General features: G+C 41.1%; 2 protein-coding genes across 4 annotated transcripts; one reads left to right on the top strand and one right to left on the bottom strand.

Moving 5' to 3' along the window:
• The first annotated feature begins 1014 nt into the window (after positions 1–1014).
• On the top strand, positions 1015–3323 carry LOC116249837 (plant intracellular Ras-group-related LRR protein 6-like). 3 transcript variants are annotated; one of them, XM_031623133.2, is made up of 4 exons: positions 1015–1171; positions 1558–1724; positions 1821–1990; positions 2240–3323. In XM_031623133.2, exons 1-4 carry the CDS (start codon positions 1030–1032, stop codon positions 2970–2972), a joined length of 1212 nt encoding a protein of 403 aa, XP_031478993.1. In that variant the 5' UTR covers positions 1015–1029; the 3' UTR covers positions 2973–3323. The 3 variants fall into 3 exon arrangements, with proteins under 3 accessions (XP_031478993.1, XP_031478994.1, XP_031478995.1); XM_031623134.2 differs by having other exon boundaries at positions 1033–1171; positions 1551–1724; positions 2240–3321; XM_031623135.2 differs by having other exon boundaries at positions 1112–1171; positions 1520–1724; positions 2240–3321.
• A 13200-nt stretch (positions 3324–16523) lies between these two features.
• LOC116250936 (uncharacterized) lies at positions 16524–17421 on the bottom strand. The gene has a single exon (XM_031624936.2). It carries the CDS (start codon positions 17307–17309, stop codon positions 16794–16796), a length of 516 nt encoding a protein of 171 aa, XP_031480796.1. The 5' UTR covers positions 17310–17421; the 3' UTR covers positions 16524–16793.
• Between the last annotated feature and the right edge of the window lie 1635 nt (positions 17422–19056).

The raw sequence follows: 19056 nt of genomic DNA, 5'->3' as shown, positions 1-19056 counted from the left end.
GAATACAAAGATAAAGACAGTGAAGTTGTTGGATTTTATCGAACTTTCGATTCTCCGGTTGGACTTTAGAGGGAGGGAGAGAAACTTCGTTCGTAAAATAAAATATATGCCGAAGGAGGATTGTTTGTAGCTATGATAAAGTAAAATGCTTCTGAGTTTTCTTCTATTTAAATAACAAAGAGTCATGGGATATGCATGCCAAGCGTTCAGCCCAGCGTCGGCTATCACCTAACCAGCTCCCTCGTCAAAACTCCTTTAAAAATACTGTAGTTTAATCGCTCACCCTGATATATTTAATATAGGTCGCCGAAATAGACCTCTTTTCACGGTAAAACTTTGCGTCTTTTTTTTTGAACAAATGCAACTGCCAAATTCGGATGATGCACCCAAAATTTAACATATTTCACTTGGTGCAAGTTAATATAACATTCGAATGTGAGATATCAATAAACCTCTTACAATAAAAAGGACAAAAAAATCATCCCAACGCCGGGGGATCCTTTTCCCGCTTCGGTTAATAAAATTTGAGCTCTGAATACTTACTTTCTAAACGCTTTTCTAAATTAAGGGAAACTAGCTAGTCCAATTTTCCAAGAACGAAACTAGCTAGTATCTTTTGATGGATGGCTTTTTCCGCCGTTCAACTAGACGAATTGGTAGACCTCTTAAAAATTCAAGGAGTCTTGTGGCCTACTAAAACAAAATTCGCTTTAGGTCAGGAAACCGAAGAACCTGTCGGCGGAGCACGGCCCAGCATGACCAAGGCCTGGTTTACTAATCTATTACAATCTGAAGCGCGGTCTTCTCGGGCATTTTCAACCACTACGCCGGGAACAAAGGAAAACGGGGAAAAGAAAAACTGCGGCGCTTTTTTCGTCTGTGAAAGATTCCGGTTCGACATCAGGCAGTTGCCGGCCGCCGTTCATTTCTGCCAGCCGCCATCACCACGTGGCAAGGTACGCCCTTGTTACGGCTCGTACTGCAGAAGGCGGCTAATACGAATGACGTCACCTCTACGCCACATGGAAAATGCGTACAGTGCCGTACTGGTCCTTCCGTTTAACTCGTTCGAAGGCCATAAATACAAGGCAAGCGCAGGAGGAAGAGGCGTGGATCGCTGAAGAAGAAAATCGAGGAGAGGAGGCGAGGATCGCTCTTAAGTTCTTATCTGGTAGGTGGCGCTTCCGTTTGTTTATTCATTTACTGAGTTCTTTCCGGTTTACCTTTTCTGTAATCGATCATGGCTTTTCGAGTTTATGTTCCTCTTGATTCTGACGAACCATGTGTTTTGTCCTACCAAGGGGAAATCAAACTTGGTTTTCTGCAACACTTTATCAATTAAGGTCATGAAATGTCAACCGAGATCAGTTTGTACTTCAGTTTTTCCAAGATTAGAAAGTGGTTTTGTCTCTTCAACTTCTTCAAATTCGTCTTCTCTTTCATTGGTTTTCTTGTGGCTTATGAGTTGCTTACATTCGTTTCCGTTGCATGGCCATCCCCGCTATTGGGATTATTGCAGGGCTTGATTTTTTTTTTATTTCGTCTGCAAGGATACAGGAGAGTTGAAGATGGAAATGAAGAAATCGGCCGGGAGGAAGGGTCAACAAATACCTGAGCACCAGCTCGAGACTGTGGATCTTAGCGGATTAGCACTGGATGTCGTACCAAACTCCCTAAACATTGCCATGATAGGCAAACTGGATCTTTCTAACAACAATTTAGAGGTAGCTTCCAAAACCAAGGAACTCTTTCTGTTTCTCACCCTCAGCAACAATGTTTTTTTTTTTTCCTCATTTTCTTATTATAAAAATTTGGAGCAGAGTATTCCAGAATCTCTGACAGCAAGATTACTAAATCTGGTCGTGTTGGGTTTACACTCTAACCAACTGAAGACTCTCCCAAATTCGATCGGTTGCTTGTCCAAGCTGAAAATTTTGAACGTCTCCGGAAATCTTCTGGAATCCTTACCGAAAACCATAGAGGACTGCAGGTATTCTTTTCTTTTCTTTTCCTTTTCTCTATCTTATACCTTCCAAACACGTTCTTAGGCTCCAGGCTACTAAACCCTCAATAAATTAATGAACAGTTGAATTTTTCGTTTTAGTTTCCCACCTTTCACAGGAGAACTTGGTGGCCTATATTGATCTAAACGAACAAATCCCTCTCTCCCCTCGGTAGAGGCTCCAACTTCTTCTAACGTGAATTATTGTTGTTTTATGTGGGTACCATGGTTTCACAGGTCACTGGAAGAACTGAATGCCAACTTCAACAAGCTCACCAAGCTACCAGACACCATAGGCTTCGAGCTAGTGAACCTAAAGAAACTCTCCGTAAATTCCAACAGACTCGTGGCTCTCCCCTACTCCACATCTCACCTCACGGCGCTTCGCGTGCTCGATGCGCGGCTCAACTGCCTTAGATCCTTGCCGGAGGACATGGAGAATCTCACGAATCTTGAAATCCTGAACGTCAGTCAGAACTTCCAGCACTTGGTCTCGCTACCATACTCACTTGGCCTGCTGACATCTTTGCAAGAACTAGACGTCAGCTACAACAGGATTCAAACCTTGCCCAACTCGCTTGGTTGCTTGAAGAACTTGAAAAAGCTATGTGTTGAAGGGAACCCTCTGGTTTGTCCGCCCATGGAGGTGGTAGAGCAGAGCCTAGAAGCCGTAATGATCTATCTCTGCGGAAGGATAAACGGCAGCGACGGAGAACGGACTATGAAGAGGTCGTGGTTCGGGAAACTTGTCAAGTATAGCACTTTCAATGGGTTTATGAACCAGAAGGTGGGCGTGGGCTCTCCAGAAGACGGATTCTCCTTCTCGGATTACAGGTCGATAGATGGGCTCGCCACGCCGAGGCACATAAGTATGTTTTCGCCTCGCCGGATTTTCTCGCCGAAGCGCTCGTTTGCGATCTTTTCCCCCAAGAATTCCCCTACAAGGCTCTGGCAGGGACGTCACAATTAAACGGCGTAATTCGTTTGCCTTCTTGATCTTATCTTGAGGGTACCGACGTTTGGAGGCTTTCGATCTGTAAATTCTCACGCTACATATTTGTTTAATAGTGGCTTGTCTTCTTCCTCTTCAGGCATAAAAACTTCAACTGTAACCATGGGCGTCCTGATGAGATGATTTATTTACTATATTATTGTTTTTCATTACGTTGGCTGTATCATGAGATTTAAAAACTCGAGGTTGCATACGGAAAATCAGATGCTTACGGTTCACGATTTGTATAAAACTAAGGGGAGAGAGGGAAAACGTATTGTAATATTATTGCAAACAAAGATTAGCAAAGGGAAATTTCTGTTTGAGGCCGGTCATCTTTTAGCCATATAAATTATAATCTCAACAACAAGCCTTCTTTATTTTTTTTTTCCAGGTACTGGCCTCTCTTTTAGTGGTAGCTATTAAATTGGTGGCCACCATTCCATCGCCATCTAACTGTGAGCTAAAACATCAACCAAATAGAAGGAAATGAACATAACGCCCAATATCCTTTTTGTGCAGAAGTGAAAGAGGATTCGACAGTAAAAGTGACGTAGATCATATTTGACCCTTGCAGTTAGTCAGTCGATTTACGTTTTCATACTGACATAGATGAAAAAGGGGCCAGGTTGAGGAAGCTCGTGGCATGCAGGGGGCGCCCAGCCTGCATTCATCGCCTACCATCTGGCCTGCGCAGTAGATAAAGAGGGCAGGAGGTGAAAAAGGAATAGGGATCAATGGCAAAGTGATTGCTTGATTCTTTTTCGTATGAATTTTGTGGATGCAAGAAACCTGCTTTTGAAACACCTTATTTAGTTGTATAAAGATAACGCCGGAGAAATAAGATTAAAAGTTTTAGTTAATTAGGGCCACAGAACCGTATCTCTACAATATTAGTTGTGGCGTGGCATGAGTTCATTTCTTCCCTTTGAATTCCGTGAAGTCAAGATCACCGACGATATGAGGCCAAGAAGAAGAGAAAGGAAACTTGGCCAAATATTCCGGTGTCCTGGTGGAAGAAATTAAAATGCTTCCGGATGTGCACTGAAAGTGGAGCCAGCCAGCTAGTGGGGAATCCGGTTCTCTCCTATTTTGTCGGGGGCACGTGGAAATCTAGCACCAGCAAATCGATCATCCCCTCCCCAAAATTTGACCGATTTAGTTGCTAGCAAACTCGCTTCTGCTTTATGTTCTTGCGTCGCATCACTTCATTGGTTCTATCTGCTCATATTAAATGCTCTTGACCAAGTACCTCTTGATCAGCCTCTGGATAGACATGATGGTAGTTTTCCATTACGTCTTGAGGTGGGATGCCCCAAAATATGGTTTGACAAGAACCCTGAAGATATGGCTCTTCGGCATGCCTGTTTCGGAGCATCAGATTTAAGACACGGTTTAATAACCTGCTTTTATTGCGTCTATTCTGAAATTCAACAAAAGGAAGAATATCAATGGATCAGTAGGACAAAGCTTACAAAAAATAGTATTCGATATTATTATTATCATCATTGTTGTTGTTATTTTCTTTCTTCATGCCTTGAAAGTATGTTCAATAATGGAAGTCATACAAGTAAATGATCAAGAGATAAGGCCCTGCCATATAATAACTTCTCACATAGTTTTTTTTTTTTTTTTTTTTTTTTGTATTTTTCTTCTTCTGTCAGGACAAAAATTTCACAGCTTTGATGCAAGCTTGCTTCTACGAAATACGAACCAGCATGCTGCGTCATCTTTTAGCTGTGCTGAGAGAGCAAACGCTAATTAAAACATACGCGTCACGTTTAAATTTGGTAGTTGTGCTCTTAAAAAATTCAAGGTGGAGTTGGACGATATGTAAGAGAGACCGAAGGAACCTGGCTACTTGATTCCATGACCTTCTTTAAGAAGGCTTATGGTCTCATCCTAATCAGGTGGGCGTACGGACATGTCTCTCGAAGAATGCAGACATCTTTGTCAAATTTGTAAAAGCTACGCCACCGGACGAAAAAGAGAAAAACAAGGTGATGTTCAAGATGGGGGAAATTAAAACGAAAAATACATGGTCAATTATTTGTATGTATCTCTCCCTTCAACGAACACGATTTCTTGTATATACTGACTCAAAGAGGTTAGAAGTACAAATTTATTCAAAATTTCACTTCAATAATCGTTGCAAACAACATTGGATCTGGGCAGGCGTCTACTCTAGGGAGACCCTTTAGTTTTCTCTTACTCAAGAATCAAACAAGACATTTCAACCTATTGAAATTAAATTGAGAGGGAGATGGAGCAATATCAGGAGGAGACACTAATTAGCAAACATGACTTCAAGTTCACCATCAATTAGGCCATGCGAACAGTAGCCAATTAAATTCGTCAACAACTTTGTCCCCTGATCGCATTAAATAAGTACAAGAATGGAGTCGTGGAAAGATCGGATGCTCCAAAGATGATTTCGCCTTCTCATTTTAATAAATGAACTAAGTGTGTGGAAAGTTCTCCGAGACCGTGACCGCCTAAGAAAAGGAACAGGTCTCCACTTGGAGTGTGAACCAAGTTTTTTTTTTTGCTCTGTTAGTTGGTAGGTCTTGGGCGGACTTTTCTCCAATGGAAGGATGGGCCTTGGCATCGGGCTCAGTCCAAAAGCCTGATGGCCCCCGGCCCAACGCCCACCCTTAACCTTTAGACAGCAGAACTTTTAGCGCCTTGGTTTATTTAATCTGTGGTACTTATAAGATTGACCATCAATTTTTGAGGTCTAGTGGACCCATCAATTAATATTGAGAATTGAGAGTTGAGACCTCGTGTAGTGGGCTTAGTATCTTGCACTAGTTTCACAAGCAACGAACGTTCATCCTTTTGTCAATTAAAAATCACACGCTTTATCAACTAATGTCTTCAATCACAAGGTTGGTTATGTACTAGCTAAATGATGCTAGTCCGTATGTCCCGAAAAATCATACCACTACAAGTTTGAAATGGAAAAATTTTCATTGATACTCGTTCGCCGAAATATAAGCTCTACATCGCTCTTTTTTTCCTCTAATTTTTTCTTGTTTCTTATTTTTCTAGCCTTCACGAGAAAGTTGATCAAGCAATTAAGGATTGATCCTATTTCAAAAAGAGAACTTATTCTTAAGCTCCCATTTCATGCTTGAGTGTCGGAACACATCGCTCTATTTCCACTCCAGCATGAAAAGAATATGATTTTAACCAGTAATCCATGTGTTCGGAGAACCTGTGGGCACGATGGTGAGCTTGGACCGTGTCGCGCAATCAAGGGGCAAAAGAAAAATATCATTGTTAGGGTCCACATGACTCAACGTCTATGGAATTAGGCTGCCTCATATTTCTGAATTCTTTGATGCGGCGGCCATTTTTTGATGTGGCAGCTGCCAATGACAAATCGAAGGTTGGTCCGTTTAGAAAGTTGAATTTTTTTGCACCGAAATTTTAAAAGTAAAAGCAAATCCGTGTTTAGCAGTTGTCATGAATGCTGCCTTATTTGTCAGGGAAACGGGAATCGGGAATTTCAAAGCCCTATTTTCTGAAATCGGGGTTGAAAGGTTGGGCCTTGGGATGAAAGGTTTCATATGAAATGCGAGGTTTCTTTCGAGATAATGGGCCCTCAAGGTGATCCTATTCCTACGGAAAGTTTATCCTTCATACCCTGTGAAACCGATTCCCTGTTTCGCAGAAGAGATGCTTCTAAATTCTGATCAAGGGGGAGGAAGAAGCTTCAGAACAGGCAATTTCTACGAAATAGGCATCTATCTTCGCTATATATCAAACACCTTCATCGTCTCGAAGCCAGTGTGTGTGTTGAAGAAAGAGTTTTACGCATGTCCCTTTTTTGAACAGTTATATTTATAAGGACGTGCCTCATTGTCTGGTTTTTTCTTTTTATGTTAGCAGTTATTTTTGGACAGTTATCATCTCCTTCCTTTGGTTAGTTCTCTTATGATGGAGGTGTGTGAAGTTTTTTGCTTTCTCACCTGTAAAAGAACTCTCTTGTTATTAGTGTGTGAAAGCAGTCATTGTGTTGTCTTGTGTGTGTGGACGTAGGCCACTGATCAGGCCGGACCATGTTAAACTTTGTGAGCTTACTCTGTCATTCTTTCTCTCTTATTTCAACATGGTATCATTTCCGCTGAGGTTGTTGGGGCTTTGATCCTAAGTTTCAGAGAGCTTCTTGTGTTTTTCTATTGAGGAGTCAGCAAGCACACCAACTCAGAAACTTTACCGGATTCCGGTGATCGGTGCTATCAGATCCAGTGTCGGAAAGTAACGAGCATAGACTCGTTAGAATCGTCTGCATATGAATATTCTCCCAGCCAAATTTCAGATTTTTCGGAGTAGTCGTCGCAGAGATACAGATTTTTGAATGACTGTCTGTCGCTGGAAGTTTTCATGCGATTCTGTCCCGGCATGACTTTCTCTCTCCCGCATTCCTCTTTGGGGTCGATTGAAGGGTCGAGCAAGGAGGCATTGGATTCGGGCTGGTGTCTACCATTTTTGGACTAAGTTTCAGTTTTTTTGGATGATCCTGCGAAAAACGGTGGATTTTACAAGTACCGCAAGTTTCTGAAGCTTCCTGCGAACCTGAGGAACAACCAAAAGACGAGAAGAAATCGTCAAGCGATTTCTCTCCAGTGCTCATTCGGAGTTGAAACTAGGGGCGTCCACTCCTCACCCCGTCAGTGAGTTCTTGTCCAATTTTCAGATTTTTCCAACTTAGAGGTGATTTTTAAAAATTTGGCGAGTGTTTGCTGATCCTAGACGATGCCTGAGCAGACCTGATCTCCTTATTCTCATCTTTGTGAGCATCATGGCAAACAGGTAACAATCGAGTCATTGAGAAGATTGTTGTTCAAGAGCAACCCAATCATGCTATTAAAATAACGTTGGTGCTTCTTAATGAGATAAATTATCTTGCATGGTCAAAATCAGCAACGTTATTTTTGAGTGGAAAATCGAAACTTGAATAATATGTTACTGGTGACCTCCCAAAACTAAATGAGAATAACTCCTTTTACAAGGAATGAAAGATGACCAATCACATGGTCATGTCTTGGTTGATGAATTCTATGGAACCAAGAATTCAACAAGGTTTTTTCTTTGCTGAAACTACTGCACACATTTTGGAAAAGACCAAAGAGCTGTATAGTAAGAAAAACAATAATGCTAGGATGTTTCATTTGTCAAAAAAAATGTACAGTATAAAGAAAGATCAGAAAACCAGTTTCGGTGAACATCTTGGTGATCTTCAAGGGTTGTGGGACGAGTTAGACTTAAGCCTGGGCACCGGGCCGGGCCACCGCCGGGTACTCGGTACCCGGCCCGCCACGGGCCTGGGCCCGGGCCTTGAAAAATTAAGTTTCGGGCTTTTTTTATCAGGCTTGGCCCGGCCCGGTAAATAACGGGCCGGGCTCGGGCTTGCCACTGTAATCGTCGACGGCCTGAGAAGCCCGACATTACTATTATAGTATTTTTTTTTTTACAAAAATAAACTTAAGGTTTTGGACTTTTTGTTGTTAAAAGTTTCATCTCCGTCGTCGAGACTGCCTCCTCCCATCCTCCTCGTCGGCTCTTGGCTGCCTCCTCCAGTCCTCTCCATCGCCGTTGCACAACCATCGGTCCTCCCCGTCAGCCTTCGGTCCTACCCGTCGCCATCACCGTAAAGGTCCGACTTTTTTTCGACGATTTTTTTTTTCTGCCCGTTAGGGCTTCTTCCATCGCGCTCCTCTCCCTCGCTACCGCCTCTTCATCACGATCTCCCTCGCTTCTCGTTATCATCGCAACCAGTCGATCATTTTTTCATTCATCGCTAGATTTTACATTTCAATGGACTGTCCACCATAACCACTCGATCGATTTCTCTTGCGAGAAGGAGGAGAAGAAAGAAGAAATGAGAGATAGGCTCGGCCCGCCCCGCCCAAAAGCCCGACTAAGCCCGCCCAGCCCATTATCAATTGGGCCGGGCCGGGCTTCGGGCATTAACCGAAGCCCGAGGCAAACGGGCCGGGCCTCGGGCTGGCCCGATACGGTTTGCGGGCTTTGATTTTGACGTTTTTATCGGGCCGGGCCGGCTCGGCCCCGCCCTAGTTAGACTACTTAGTTGATATGACTGAAAGTCTACAAACTAGAGATCATTTACGTGAGCAGCAAAAATCTTTCAATTGCTTAACAGTCTTGGTACAAAATATGAACCAATACGGCAGCAGATTTTTATGCATACATCACTGCCAAAGGGGGAAGAATCTGAAGATAAAGTTGCTTTTGTGAGTTTTGAGAGTCAGAATGAGTTTAACTGATGGAAAGAAAAAATGAAGAGAGTTTGCACTTATTGTAAAAAGGAGGGACACTTGCGCGAGCGACGTTGGGATTTATATGGGAGACCAGAACCTAAGAAGTCACCGTTTGAAAAACTAGAGAAACTTCATCCTCAGCAAAAGTGGCTGTTACCAAATTTAAAGAGACTAATAATGCTACAACGGTCTTAGAAAAAATTTCAGAATTGTTAAAACACATATTTGTCAAGCAAGAAGCTATGGCTGCATCAGCAAGCAATTCCACTCTCTGTAACCCCAAAGGTATGTTTTCTAATACTTGGGTGTTGGACTCCGGGACGAGTGACCACATGACCATGGATCGACGTCTGCTCAGAAACTATTACTATAGCAAATGAGTCTTGCATACATGTGAGTGGTATTGGTGAAATGTCATTTTTAAATCAGCCTATTAGCTCCAAAATTCTATACATGCCATATTTCAATTTTAATATGTTATCTATATCGAAACTTACAAGAAAACTTAATTGTTGTGTTACTTTCTTCCCAACTGATGTGATTATTCAGGACATTGCGATGAGAAAGATGATTGGTAAGGAGAATTATGTCGCGACGTTTATTGGCTGGACAACACAAGTTGTGCACTGATCACAAGTTCTAAATCAAATGAAGAGTTATGACACCAGTGCCTTGGACATGTGCCAAGTCAAACTTTGAAGTTCTAATGCCTGAGTTAGTTTTTAATTCGCAGCTGTGTGACATATACAAATTTACCAAGATGTCTAGATTACCGTTTGGTACTATAAAAAATCATACTAGCACTTTGTTTGAGTTAGTACATTCTGATGTTTGGGGCCCTGCGCCTATTAATTGTTATAGTAGATATCGTTACTATGTGACTTTCATTGATGATTGTTCTAAAATGACATGGTTGTGCCAGTTGAAATCTAAAAATGAAGTTTTTTTAAAGTTTTGTAAGTTTTTTAGGATGATTGAAACACAGTATAATGCTCGTGTAAAGATCTTGAGATCAGACAATAAAACTGAATACAAAAACCAAGAAATTGATCAATTTGAGAGAATGCATGACATTACTCATCAATTTACATGTGTAGATACTCCACAACAAAACGGGATAGCTGAGAGAAAAAATAAACATCTGTTAGAAACAACTCGCTCATTACTATTCCAAATGTCTGTACCAAAAAAGTTTTGGAGTGATGTAGTTATGACAACATGTTAGACTTCCATCAAGACATTGAATAATAAATTTCCAATGAAAATTCTTATGAACAGACCTATCAAAATTGCACACTTAAGGACTTTTGGGTGTATAGTTTTTATCAAATGCAAAAGATTTGACAAGTTAAGTCAAAGAGCCAAGCGGTGTGTCTTCTTGGGGTATTCTTCATAAAAAAAAAAGGATATTGATGCTTCGATTTAAAAATCAACCAAGTGTTGTTTTCACGAGATATTTGTTTTGATGAGCATGAACCATTCTTTAAGGCCATTGAGTGAAAGAGTGAGTCATTAAACCATAATACTACACTTACAATAGAGAACTACAAAGAGTTTGATGTATTTATTGTTTCACCTCAACCACAAGCAGACCTTAATGAGGTGACAGATGAAAGTAATGCTGATGATGGTGTTTCTAACGAGGATGAATGTATCCAAAATTCAATTCTAGAGACTACAGTGAGAAGATCTCAAAGGGACACATATCTTCCAAGGTATTTGCAAGACTATATTACTTATTCTGTTCAAACATTTCTAATTAATCATTATATATGCTATGATCGGGTAGCATCCAAGCATGTTGCATACTTAAGCAATATATTTAAAGCTGTTGATCCAAATTCCTATCAAGAAGCTACAAAGAATTGTGTTGGAGTAGAAACGATCAATGAAGAGCTAAATGCTCTTCATAAAAATAACACTTGGGAACTGGTTTAAGTGTCAAATGATAAGAAGGTGATTGGCTGTAGGTGGATTTTTAAAACCAAGCATCATAGTGATGGTACCATAAAGCGACACAAAGATCGGCATATAGCAAAAGGCTACACTCAAACTCATGGATTGGACTGTGGTGAAACATTTGCTCCATTGTTAAAATGAACACTGTCAGAATTATTTTATCCATTACAATCTCAATTGGGAACTGTTTCAATTAGATGTGAAAAATGCATTTCTACAAGGTGATTTCACCGAGGAAGTATATATGTAATTACCTCCATGGCACCCATAAGAAGGAAAACCAAACTTAGTGTGTAAAGTCTTAAACAATCTCCTCCTACATGACATCAAAAACTAAGCATCGCTTTAGAAGAGAGAGGATTCAAACGTAGTCTTGCAGATAACTCAGTATTTATCAAAATGGCTAAAGAGACAATAGTGATAATTATTATTTATGTGGATGATATTATTGTAATAGGAAATGATCATGACCAGATTTTTGCAACCAAACAATTCCTTCACCAAACTTTTGAAATAAAAGATTTGGGAAAGTTGAGATATTTTATTGAGATAAAAATATCTAAATCAAAGAAAGACATCTTTATGTCTCAAAGAAAATATACCTTTGATCTTCTCAAGAAGATAGGAAAACTTGGAGCTAAACCTGCCTTGACACCTATTGAACCCTACATAAAATTGAATGTGGAAGATGATGAAGCTCTAAGAGATGTTTCTAGATATCAATGATTGGTTGGAAGACCGATTTATCTCACGGTAACACGACCTGATATTTCGTTTGTCGTTAGTCGGGTCAGTTGGTTTATGCATTCCCGTAAGAATATACATATGAAAGCTATTGATAGAATTTTGAGATATTTGAAAGGCTCTCTAAGTCAAGGATTATAGTACAAGGCAAATGAAAATATTGATATTAGATTACTCACAGATGTTGATTGGGCCGACAACACATATAAAAAATCTAAATCAGGATATTGTGTTTTCATTGGAGGAAATTTAGTGACATGAAAAAGTAAAAAACAACATACAATGTCACGATCCAGTGCATAAGCAGAGTATAAAACGATGACTACTACAACAAGTGAACTTGTTTGGGTTAGTATGTGTTGAAAAACCAGTTCCTATGCATTGTAACAATCAAGCGGCGATACACATTGCAGCTAATTCAATATTTCATGAGGGCACTAAACACAGAAATTTACTGCCATTATGTGCGTGAACATGTTCAACAAAAAATGATTACAACTCCATATACTAGAAGCAATGATTAACCTACCGGTGGATTAACTAAAGACTTAGATATGAAACGGCTTAAAGAGCTAAAATTCAAGTGGGGCTGCTATAATCTCTGCGCCCCACTTGAGGGGAAGTGTTGAAGAAAGGGTTTTATGCATGTCCCTTTTTTCAACAGTTATATTTATAAGGGCGTGTCTCATTTTCTGATTTTTTATTTTTATATTGGCAGTTATTTTTGGACAGTTATCATCTCCTTCCTTTGGTCAGTTCTCTTATGGTGGAGATGTGTGAAGTTTTTTGTTCTCTCACCTGTGAAAGAACTCGTTGTTATTAGTGTGTGAGCCATTGTGCTGGCTTGTGTGTGGACGTAGGCCATTGATCAGGCCAGGCCATGTTAAACTTTGTGTGCTTACTCTGTCAGTGTGTGGGGAGAACTGGTTCTAGCGTCCGATCCCTGCACATGCATTGAGAAAAGATTGGCCCGGAGGGAAATCGCGGCAACCTTGCACTTCTTAACTAGCCAGAGCGGACCACCATACACGACACATCACATTGTTAAAGGAATTTGACGTGCCATGACATAATTGATTAAGCACACAAAGTTAAGAACAAAAGAAAAGGGGAGGAGAAGGGCATCGAACAAATTACAAGGAGAAACAAGTTAATGGCCCTGAGCAGAAAACCTAACAACAGCCTAGCATTGACCGGACGTCAGACACTGATATGTCCCAAATGGGATCTTAGTGGAACTCAACTCGGCCATACCCATTTATCACCTGCACTTAGCAGGAGGAATCGGGGAGTTCAACTCCACTCATCGGTCCTATCATTCGCATACTCGAGGCCGTGTCAACACGCAGAAAGAATCGAGTAAACTGCAGGCTGCCTCCGGCCATGTACGCCTCTTAATCTCTGGACCACTTTTGCATCCCTTTCACAGGATTGTACTCGCTTCAAAAGTTAGCTTGTTAGAAAATTATATTTCCTTCACTGCTAGCTTCTAGCAACCACAACCTGGGAAATGCACTGAACTGCAAATAGAGTTCGACCTCATGAAGATATAAGGGGCCTCAAGAGGGTTCTGGCTGCAAGGTTAGTTGTACCAGTACAAGTAGCTATACTCATGCCCAATTTTCAGAAACTACCTAGTACCATATGGCTTTCAGATAATTACTAAGCCATCATAACCAATTTTGTTCTTTGCTCCTTCCTGGTTGAATGGTGATGAAAAATGAGGTTGTTACCGCTTAAGTTCAATTGTCACAAGCTGCTAGAAACGACTGTTACAATCAGATTGGTACAGGTATTTTTCTACTATTGTGAGCTGAATGTCAACACAATGGTCTTCCTTGGTCAGAGGAACTAGAGCTTCCAGCCAAACGAGTCTAATTTCAGATATAAGGAGAACTACAACTAAGAAGGCAATGAAATTAACAAAAAGTGGAAGAACACGACCAGACCAGACCATCACAGACATGGCATGAATTCAAGTTCATCATTTACAAACTCAACCCCAATCCTTGAACGGACCCAATAAACATTTAAACATTGTTGAAACAATTGGAGATGTTCCACCAAGCATGAAACATGGAGCAACTGCAGTGAGTCTAAGAATTGGATTAATTGAAGCAGCCACATGGATTAATTGGAACAAATGCTCTAGAGAAGGGACAGAAGCAATTATTGAGTCCTAAATATCATACAATGGAGACAGGGGCAATGGCGTGTTTATGTTTTCTTGACCAAGATGCACACTACGATTCAGGACATACCTAAAATTTGAAATCAGTAAAAGCCATTGCCAAAACCCACTCAACAAATAGAGCCCACTTAAAAGAATCAACCTCTCAGAATACCATACAACCCAGACTTTTTTAGGCTTGATGAAATTCCTTGGTTGAAACGAGATTTCAGATGTGGTTATCGCTCACAAATCTCAAGAAGTAGACTAGTCCAGGCCCCACTAGTCCAGGCCCCACACCCACTCCAAAAAGGGCTTCTGCTTAAGAGCATAATGTACTAATTTAGCTCACAGAATTGTGAATGTTGCCTCTTATTTTTTACTTAAATTTATTAGGTTTCTCTCATATAAAAAGCTATTTGTGACACTCCAGTAAGTAGCTTTCTTCTTGCAATTATAAAAAAACACTTCCATTAAATTGAAGGAAAGCAGTTCCAACCCCAAGTAAGCATCCTCCTAAGTCCTAACCCATCTTCAGATGAAAGTGTACGTGATATTATATTAAGCTCAATAGAGATACTGGTTTATTTGGGTTACCTTTGTTGCAGTGGAGTGCATAACAAGCACTTCCCTAGTGTAAGGAAAGCAATTCGGATTTCCCTACTCCAAGCAAGAATCCTCTTAATCTATCTTTTGGTGAATTCATATATGATATTAAGCTGAACATGGATCTACTTGCCTCTACTAAGTCAAACTTGGTGTGGAGAAGTAATGCACAACACTCAGATTTCCCAATATAAAGTAATACAAGAAGCCATGGAAATATCGGCAACTTAGCATAGTCATTCTAAGAAGCAAAAGACAATAGTAACATTCTACTTTCTCTTTATCAGAATGGAGAAAACCATGAGGTAACTGTAGGTGAGATGAAAGAAGAAAACCAGAAACTCCTTTGTTTATCTTAAAATCTTGCTTCATTAACATGTCGATTCTTCATGTCTGCCTTGTGTTGCATTAGTATTAAAGCATGGATGATCATAATAATGGCTTGCACGTTTGCATGTATCCAAATACCATATATGCACTACAATGATACTTTAGGATATGTACAAGCATTTGTGAGTGTAATTTTTCCATTGATCAAACTCATGAATAGTATGAAACAACACTATTGAACTGGTCTATCATCCAGGGTATATCACTATAGGATGGAGGAAGTAACAGCCTGATCTGGTGTCCAATCAACAATGACTGGGGAGCATCGTCCACCACAATCCATGTATTTAATGGAATTTCTCTCAACTGGACAAGTGAAAAATTGGATAGGACCCAAAGATCGCTCGAATTTCCAAGAATCCCTGCATGACCATTAGATTGTATTGTTTGTGGCACTAGAAAGGTAACCAATGGTTGGAGTTACCTAGGACCTATGCAGGATAAATAGGTCGTATCAAGAAAATAAAATTCTGATGGGCGTCACATACTATACAGTGGAGGCGCCAAGTGTTGGTCATCAGCATGAACAACGATAAAGACAACTACCAAATACCCAAGTTTACAACCAAGGCTAGGTCCTCATGCTTTAGTTATTCTAGTGGACATTAATCGAAGCAAACTAGGAGCTTCTCATCGAATCTGTTAGTTTGTCCAAATCTCTGTACAAACAACTGTATGCCAGTCACATTCTAATAAATAAAGCAACCAAAAAAATTTGATAAATTTTAATAATTTGGAAACCAATGCTCTTGTCATGAGCCAAACAGAAGAGAAAGGGATTATATTTTCTTTCTCAGTGCATATAGAACTCTTCATATGATAGAGACACAAAAGCATGGAAATAACCAGTATCAGTAAGTGGAAACACGTCAAAATTTCAAAATATACTTCCTGTGGTTGTGGCATCAATGACTAGGTAAAAGGGGAGACTAAACATTTAACTTACATGCTATTTGCAGGCAAAAAATTGATTAACTGAAAGCAATCGCAGTTTTCCTACCCCAGATGCTCAAACGTGGGTGAAGATTTTATGAGAATCAGGAAACATTAATGACTATTAAGACTGGAAGAAAAACTAACCACATACATACATAGTACGATTTATCAAGAACAAGAACAGCAAGAACCTCTGCTTAGAAAATGCTGGACGAATTGTCTGAAGTGGAGGTGATTAGAAAACAATGCCACATTCCACAAAAATACCTGGCCTTACTTCTTCAATAGAATTCTTCTTTTATTTGTCTATGTACGATAGACGAAATATAATAATTCAACCACGCCACATCTGCTTCATGGCAGATCCTAAAAGCTAAGCTCGTAAGTTGACAGTCTATACTTACATCTAAGATTCCCAAACGAACATAAACAGGGAAAGAAAGTCAATGGTGTGAGATCTACTAGATAATCAAAATTCACTCCTAGTGAAACCGGAGAAAATGTCCATGATAGAGTTAACGGAAGCAGGCAGTACGTGCATTTGTCAAGCAAGAGTGGTCGAATTTCCTCTGTCATCGAAACTATACCAAAACAATGTGGCTAACCGAAACAAAATTTCTCTATTTGATGTTCCAGAAAAAAAAAAAAAAAAAGCGTACAGCATCCGATTAGAGGGGGAATGAAGATCTAGCAAGAAATACAGGCAATTCACCGGAGATATGCGGGAATCTTGATGCGGATGAAAAGCATGATCATCACGTACGAGATCGTGACAGACGAGATGCCAGCAGAAGCGAGAGAGATGCGGACGCTCCTCGCCCGGTTCTTGTCCAGGGCTAGATCCATCATGATAAGGCCCATCCCGCCGAGGACGAACATGAATCCGGAAGACAGCCCCTCGATGATGTACTGTCCATTGACCCTCCCGGGAAGGAAGACGACGGGCCTCACGGCACCGGTGGCCGGATCCTGCGTACTGCCGATGCCAGGGGGCTCTACGATCACGTCATAGACGAAGCCGGAGACGACGACGAAGTAGGCAAGGAGGACGAGAGAAAAAACGGTCATGGCAGAGGGAAGCGAGAAGGATGGGAGCTTAAGACGAAGCCGGGGAACCCTGAGAAACCCGTATGGGAGGAATCTCAGGATGTGGAGGAAGGGATCGATCGAGTCGAACTCCGAAGGTGGAGAAGCGGCCGCAGAGCTCTCGATCTTTGGCGCCATTGCCTCACCCTCTCTTCCTCTCTTCTCGAGAGAAAAGAGCAAATCTAGGGTTTTGGAGAGGCCCCTGAATCTGCAGGGGCAAGAACAAAGAGGAGGACGGTGATGGAACTGGTCGTCCCTGTGTGAAAGGAGAGGTCCGTTATGTCCGCTTGTAATATCGTAATGACGTTCATGTCCTTGATGCCTTCCAGGGAATCGATGGTATTGTTGATGATCGTTCGGACTTCGGTCCCCTACCTGCGGCGTTGGCCAAAAATGGATCGGATATTAGGTTGAAGCTTCAAAATCGGAACCGGAAATGGCAGGTCATCCGATTGATTCCGATCCATTCTTTCTTGAATCCACGTGAAAAGAAGAGGGCGTACACCGGACTTTTAGCTTAGATTGAGGCTTAAATTGGATTTGGATCTATTGAGCGGTCCAACCAATATCTGAACCATTGGAATGGCAACACACTTGGGCGAAGGTCCGGCTCAAGAACTCACAGCAAGAAAAATACATCTACAACAGAGCGACGTGAAGGGATATGCTTAGAATTGTTACTTGTCTAGGGATCCCTAGGTAAATGCGACTCCCTAGCTTCTTTTCAATTTTGTAAGAGTTTGGGATGGAGGTTTTATTTTGGTTAAAGCCAAAAGCTTTTTATATAATATCATGCAGTCGAATGTCAACGGGGGAGAAGTATGGAATGATGGCATAATTCAAGAGCCGCTTCAAAGGGAGCCACCTCAAGGGGACTAGTGGAAGGCAAATTGATAATCAATTTGATTCTTCTCTGAGTGTTACTACGAAACCTCCCTCCCTTCCATCCAGCTCTCGTTACAAAAGAGGTCAATCTAGAATGTAAAATTCAGCCTGATCCTGCCCCCTTTGAAGCTGGAAGGACTTCCCAAGGTTTTGGCACACTATTCACCACCAGTCAGTCAGGTCAGCCACAGACAAACAAATGCCTTTCGATTCAGCTTTCCAACCCCAACCATAGACGCTATAACAGTTCTCTGCTTCATCTGAAAACAAATTGTCTCCACTCCACTCCACTCCACGTATCATGCTAGAATTCATCCGTACCTCCACCAGTATCTTGTTCTCCTCCTGATTCCACTCCATTCCTCATGAAAGCCTAAAAAGAGAAGCCCAGCCTCCAAAAAATCCCAAGAGACACAGTCATAAGCTTTGGCTATATCCATTTTTAAGCGCAACACTTCTTGGTTACCCCTGCTAAACCAGTCCCACCGATTCATTGGCCATTCAAATTTGGTCGTGAATAACTCTCCTCTTAATGGAGGCTCCCTGATTGTCCTTGCTAGCACTGGCTGCATTCTCAGCACCATAATTTTTGTCAAAATCTTATATACACTGTTACCCAATGCTATCGACCTAAAGTCTTCTATCTTGTTAGCTCCCAAAAATTTTGTTAGTAACTTCCAAGAAAGTGTAAGTCGTGCTCTCCACCAGCTTACCGGTTCTGAAAAAAGTTTTTACCGCCCCGCTCAGCTCGGTCCCCCCAACGTCTGATAGCATTTTCAGTACCCACACTTCCGATCACGCCTTCTTCAACTTTCTTCTATGCTTCCTCAAGCTGCTTGTACAGTTTCCTCGCCCTTTCACTAAGGATCGCAAAATTATTTTTATTCAACTTCCTTAGGTCTCTCTTGACGTTATTAAGTCTTCTAATGATTCCCAGCATCGGGCATTCCTCCACCCTCTGGTTCCAAGCAGTCGTTATCACAGTCGTGCTTTCGGGACT

Source organism: Nymphaea colorata, chromosome 3 (genome assembly GCF_008831285.2).
Source record: "Nymphaea colorata isolate Beijing-Zhang1983 chromosome 3, ASM883128v2, whole genome shotgun sequence".
In the NCBI taxonomy this organism is placed as follows: domain Eukaryota; kingdom Viridiplantae; phylum Streptophyta; class Magnoliopsida; order Nymphaeales; family Nymphaeaceae; genus Nymphaea; species Nymphaea colorata.
This window is presented reverse-complemented; position numbering and strand designations above follow the sequence as displayed.

Excerpts from the sequence above, each read along its gene's own strand:
- LOC116249837 (XM_031623133.2), top strand. The coding sequence starts at position 1,030 with ATGCGTACAGTGCCGTACTGGTCCTTCCGTTTAACTCGTTCGAAGGCC. Across the intron at positions 1,725-1,820 it reads TTTCTAACAACAATTTAGAG|AGTATTCCAGAATCTCTGAC; the intron begins GTAGCTTCCAAA and ends AATTTGGAGCAG. Across the intron at positions 1,991-2,239 it reads AAAACCATAGAGGACTGCAG|GTCACTGGAAGAACTGAATG; the intron begins GTATTCTTTTCT and ends ATGGTTTCACAG.
- LOC116250936 (XM_031624936.2), bottom strand. The coding sequence starts at position 17,309 with ATGGCGCCAAAGATCGAGAGCTCTGCGGCCGCTTCTCCACCTTCGGAG.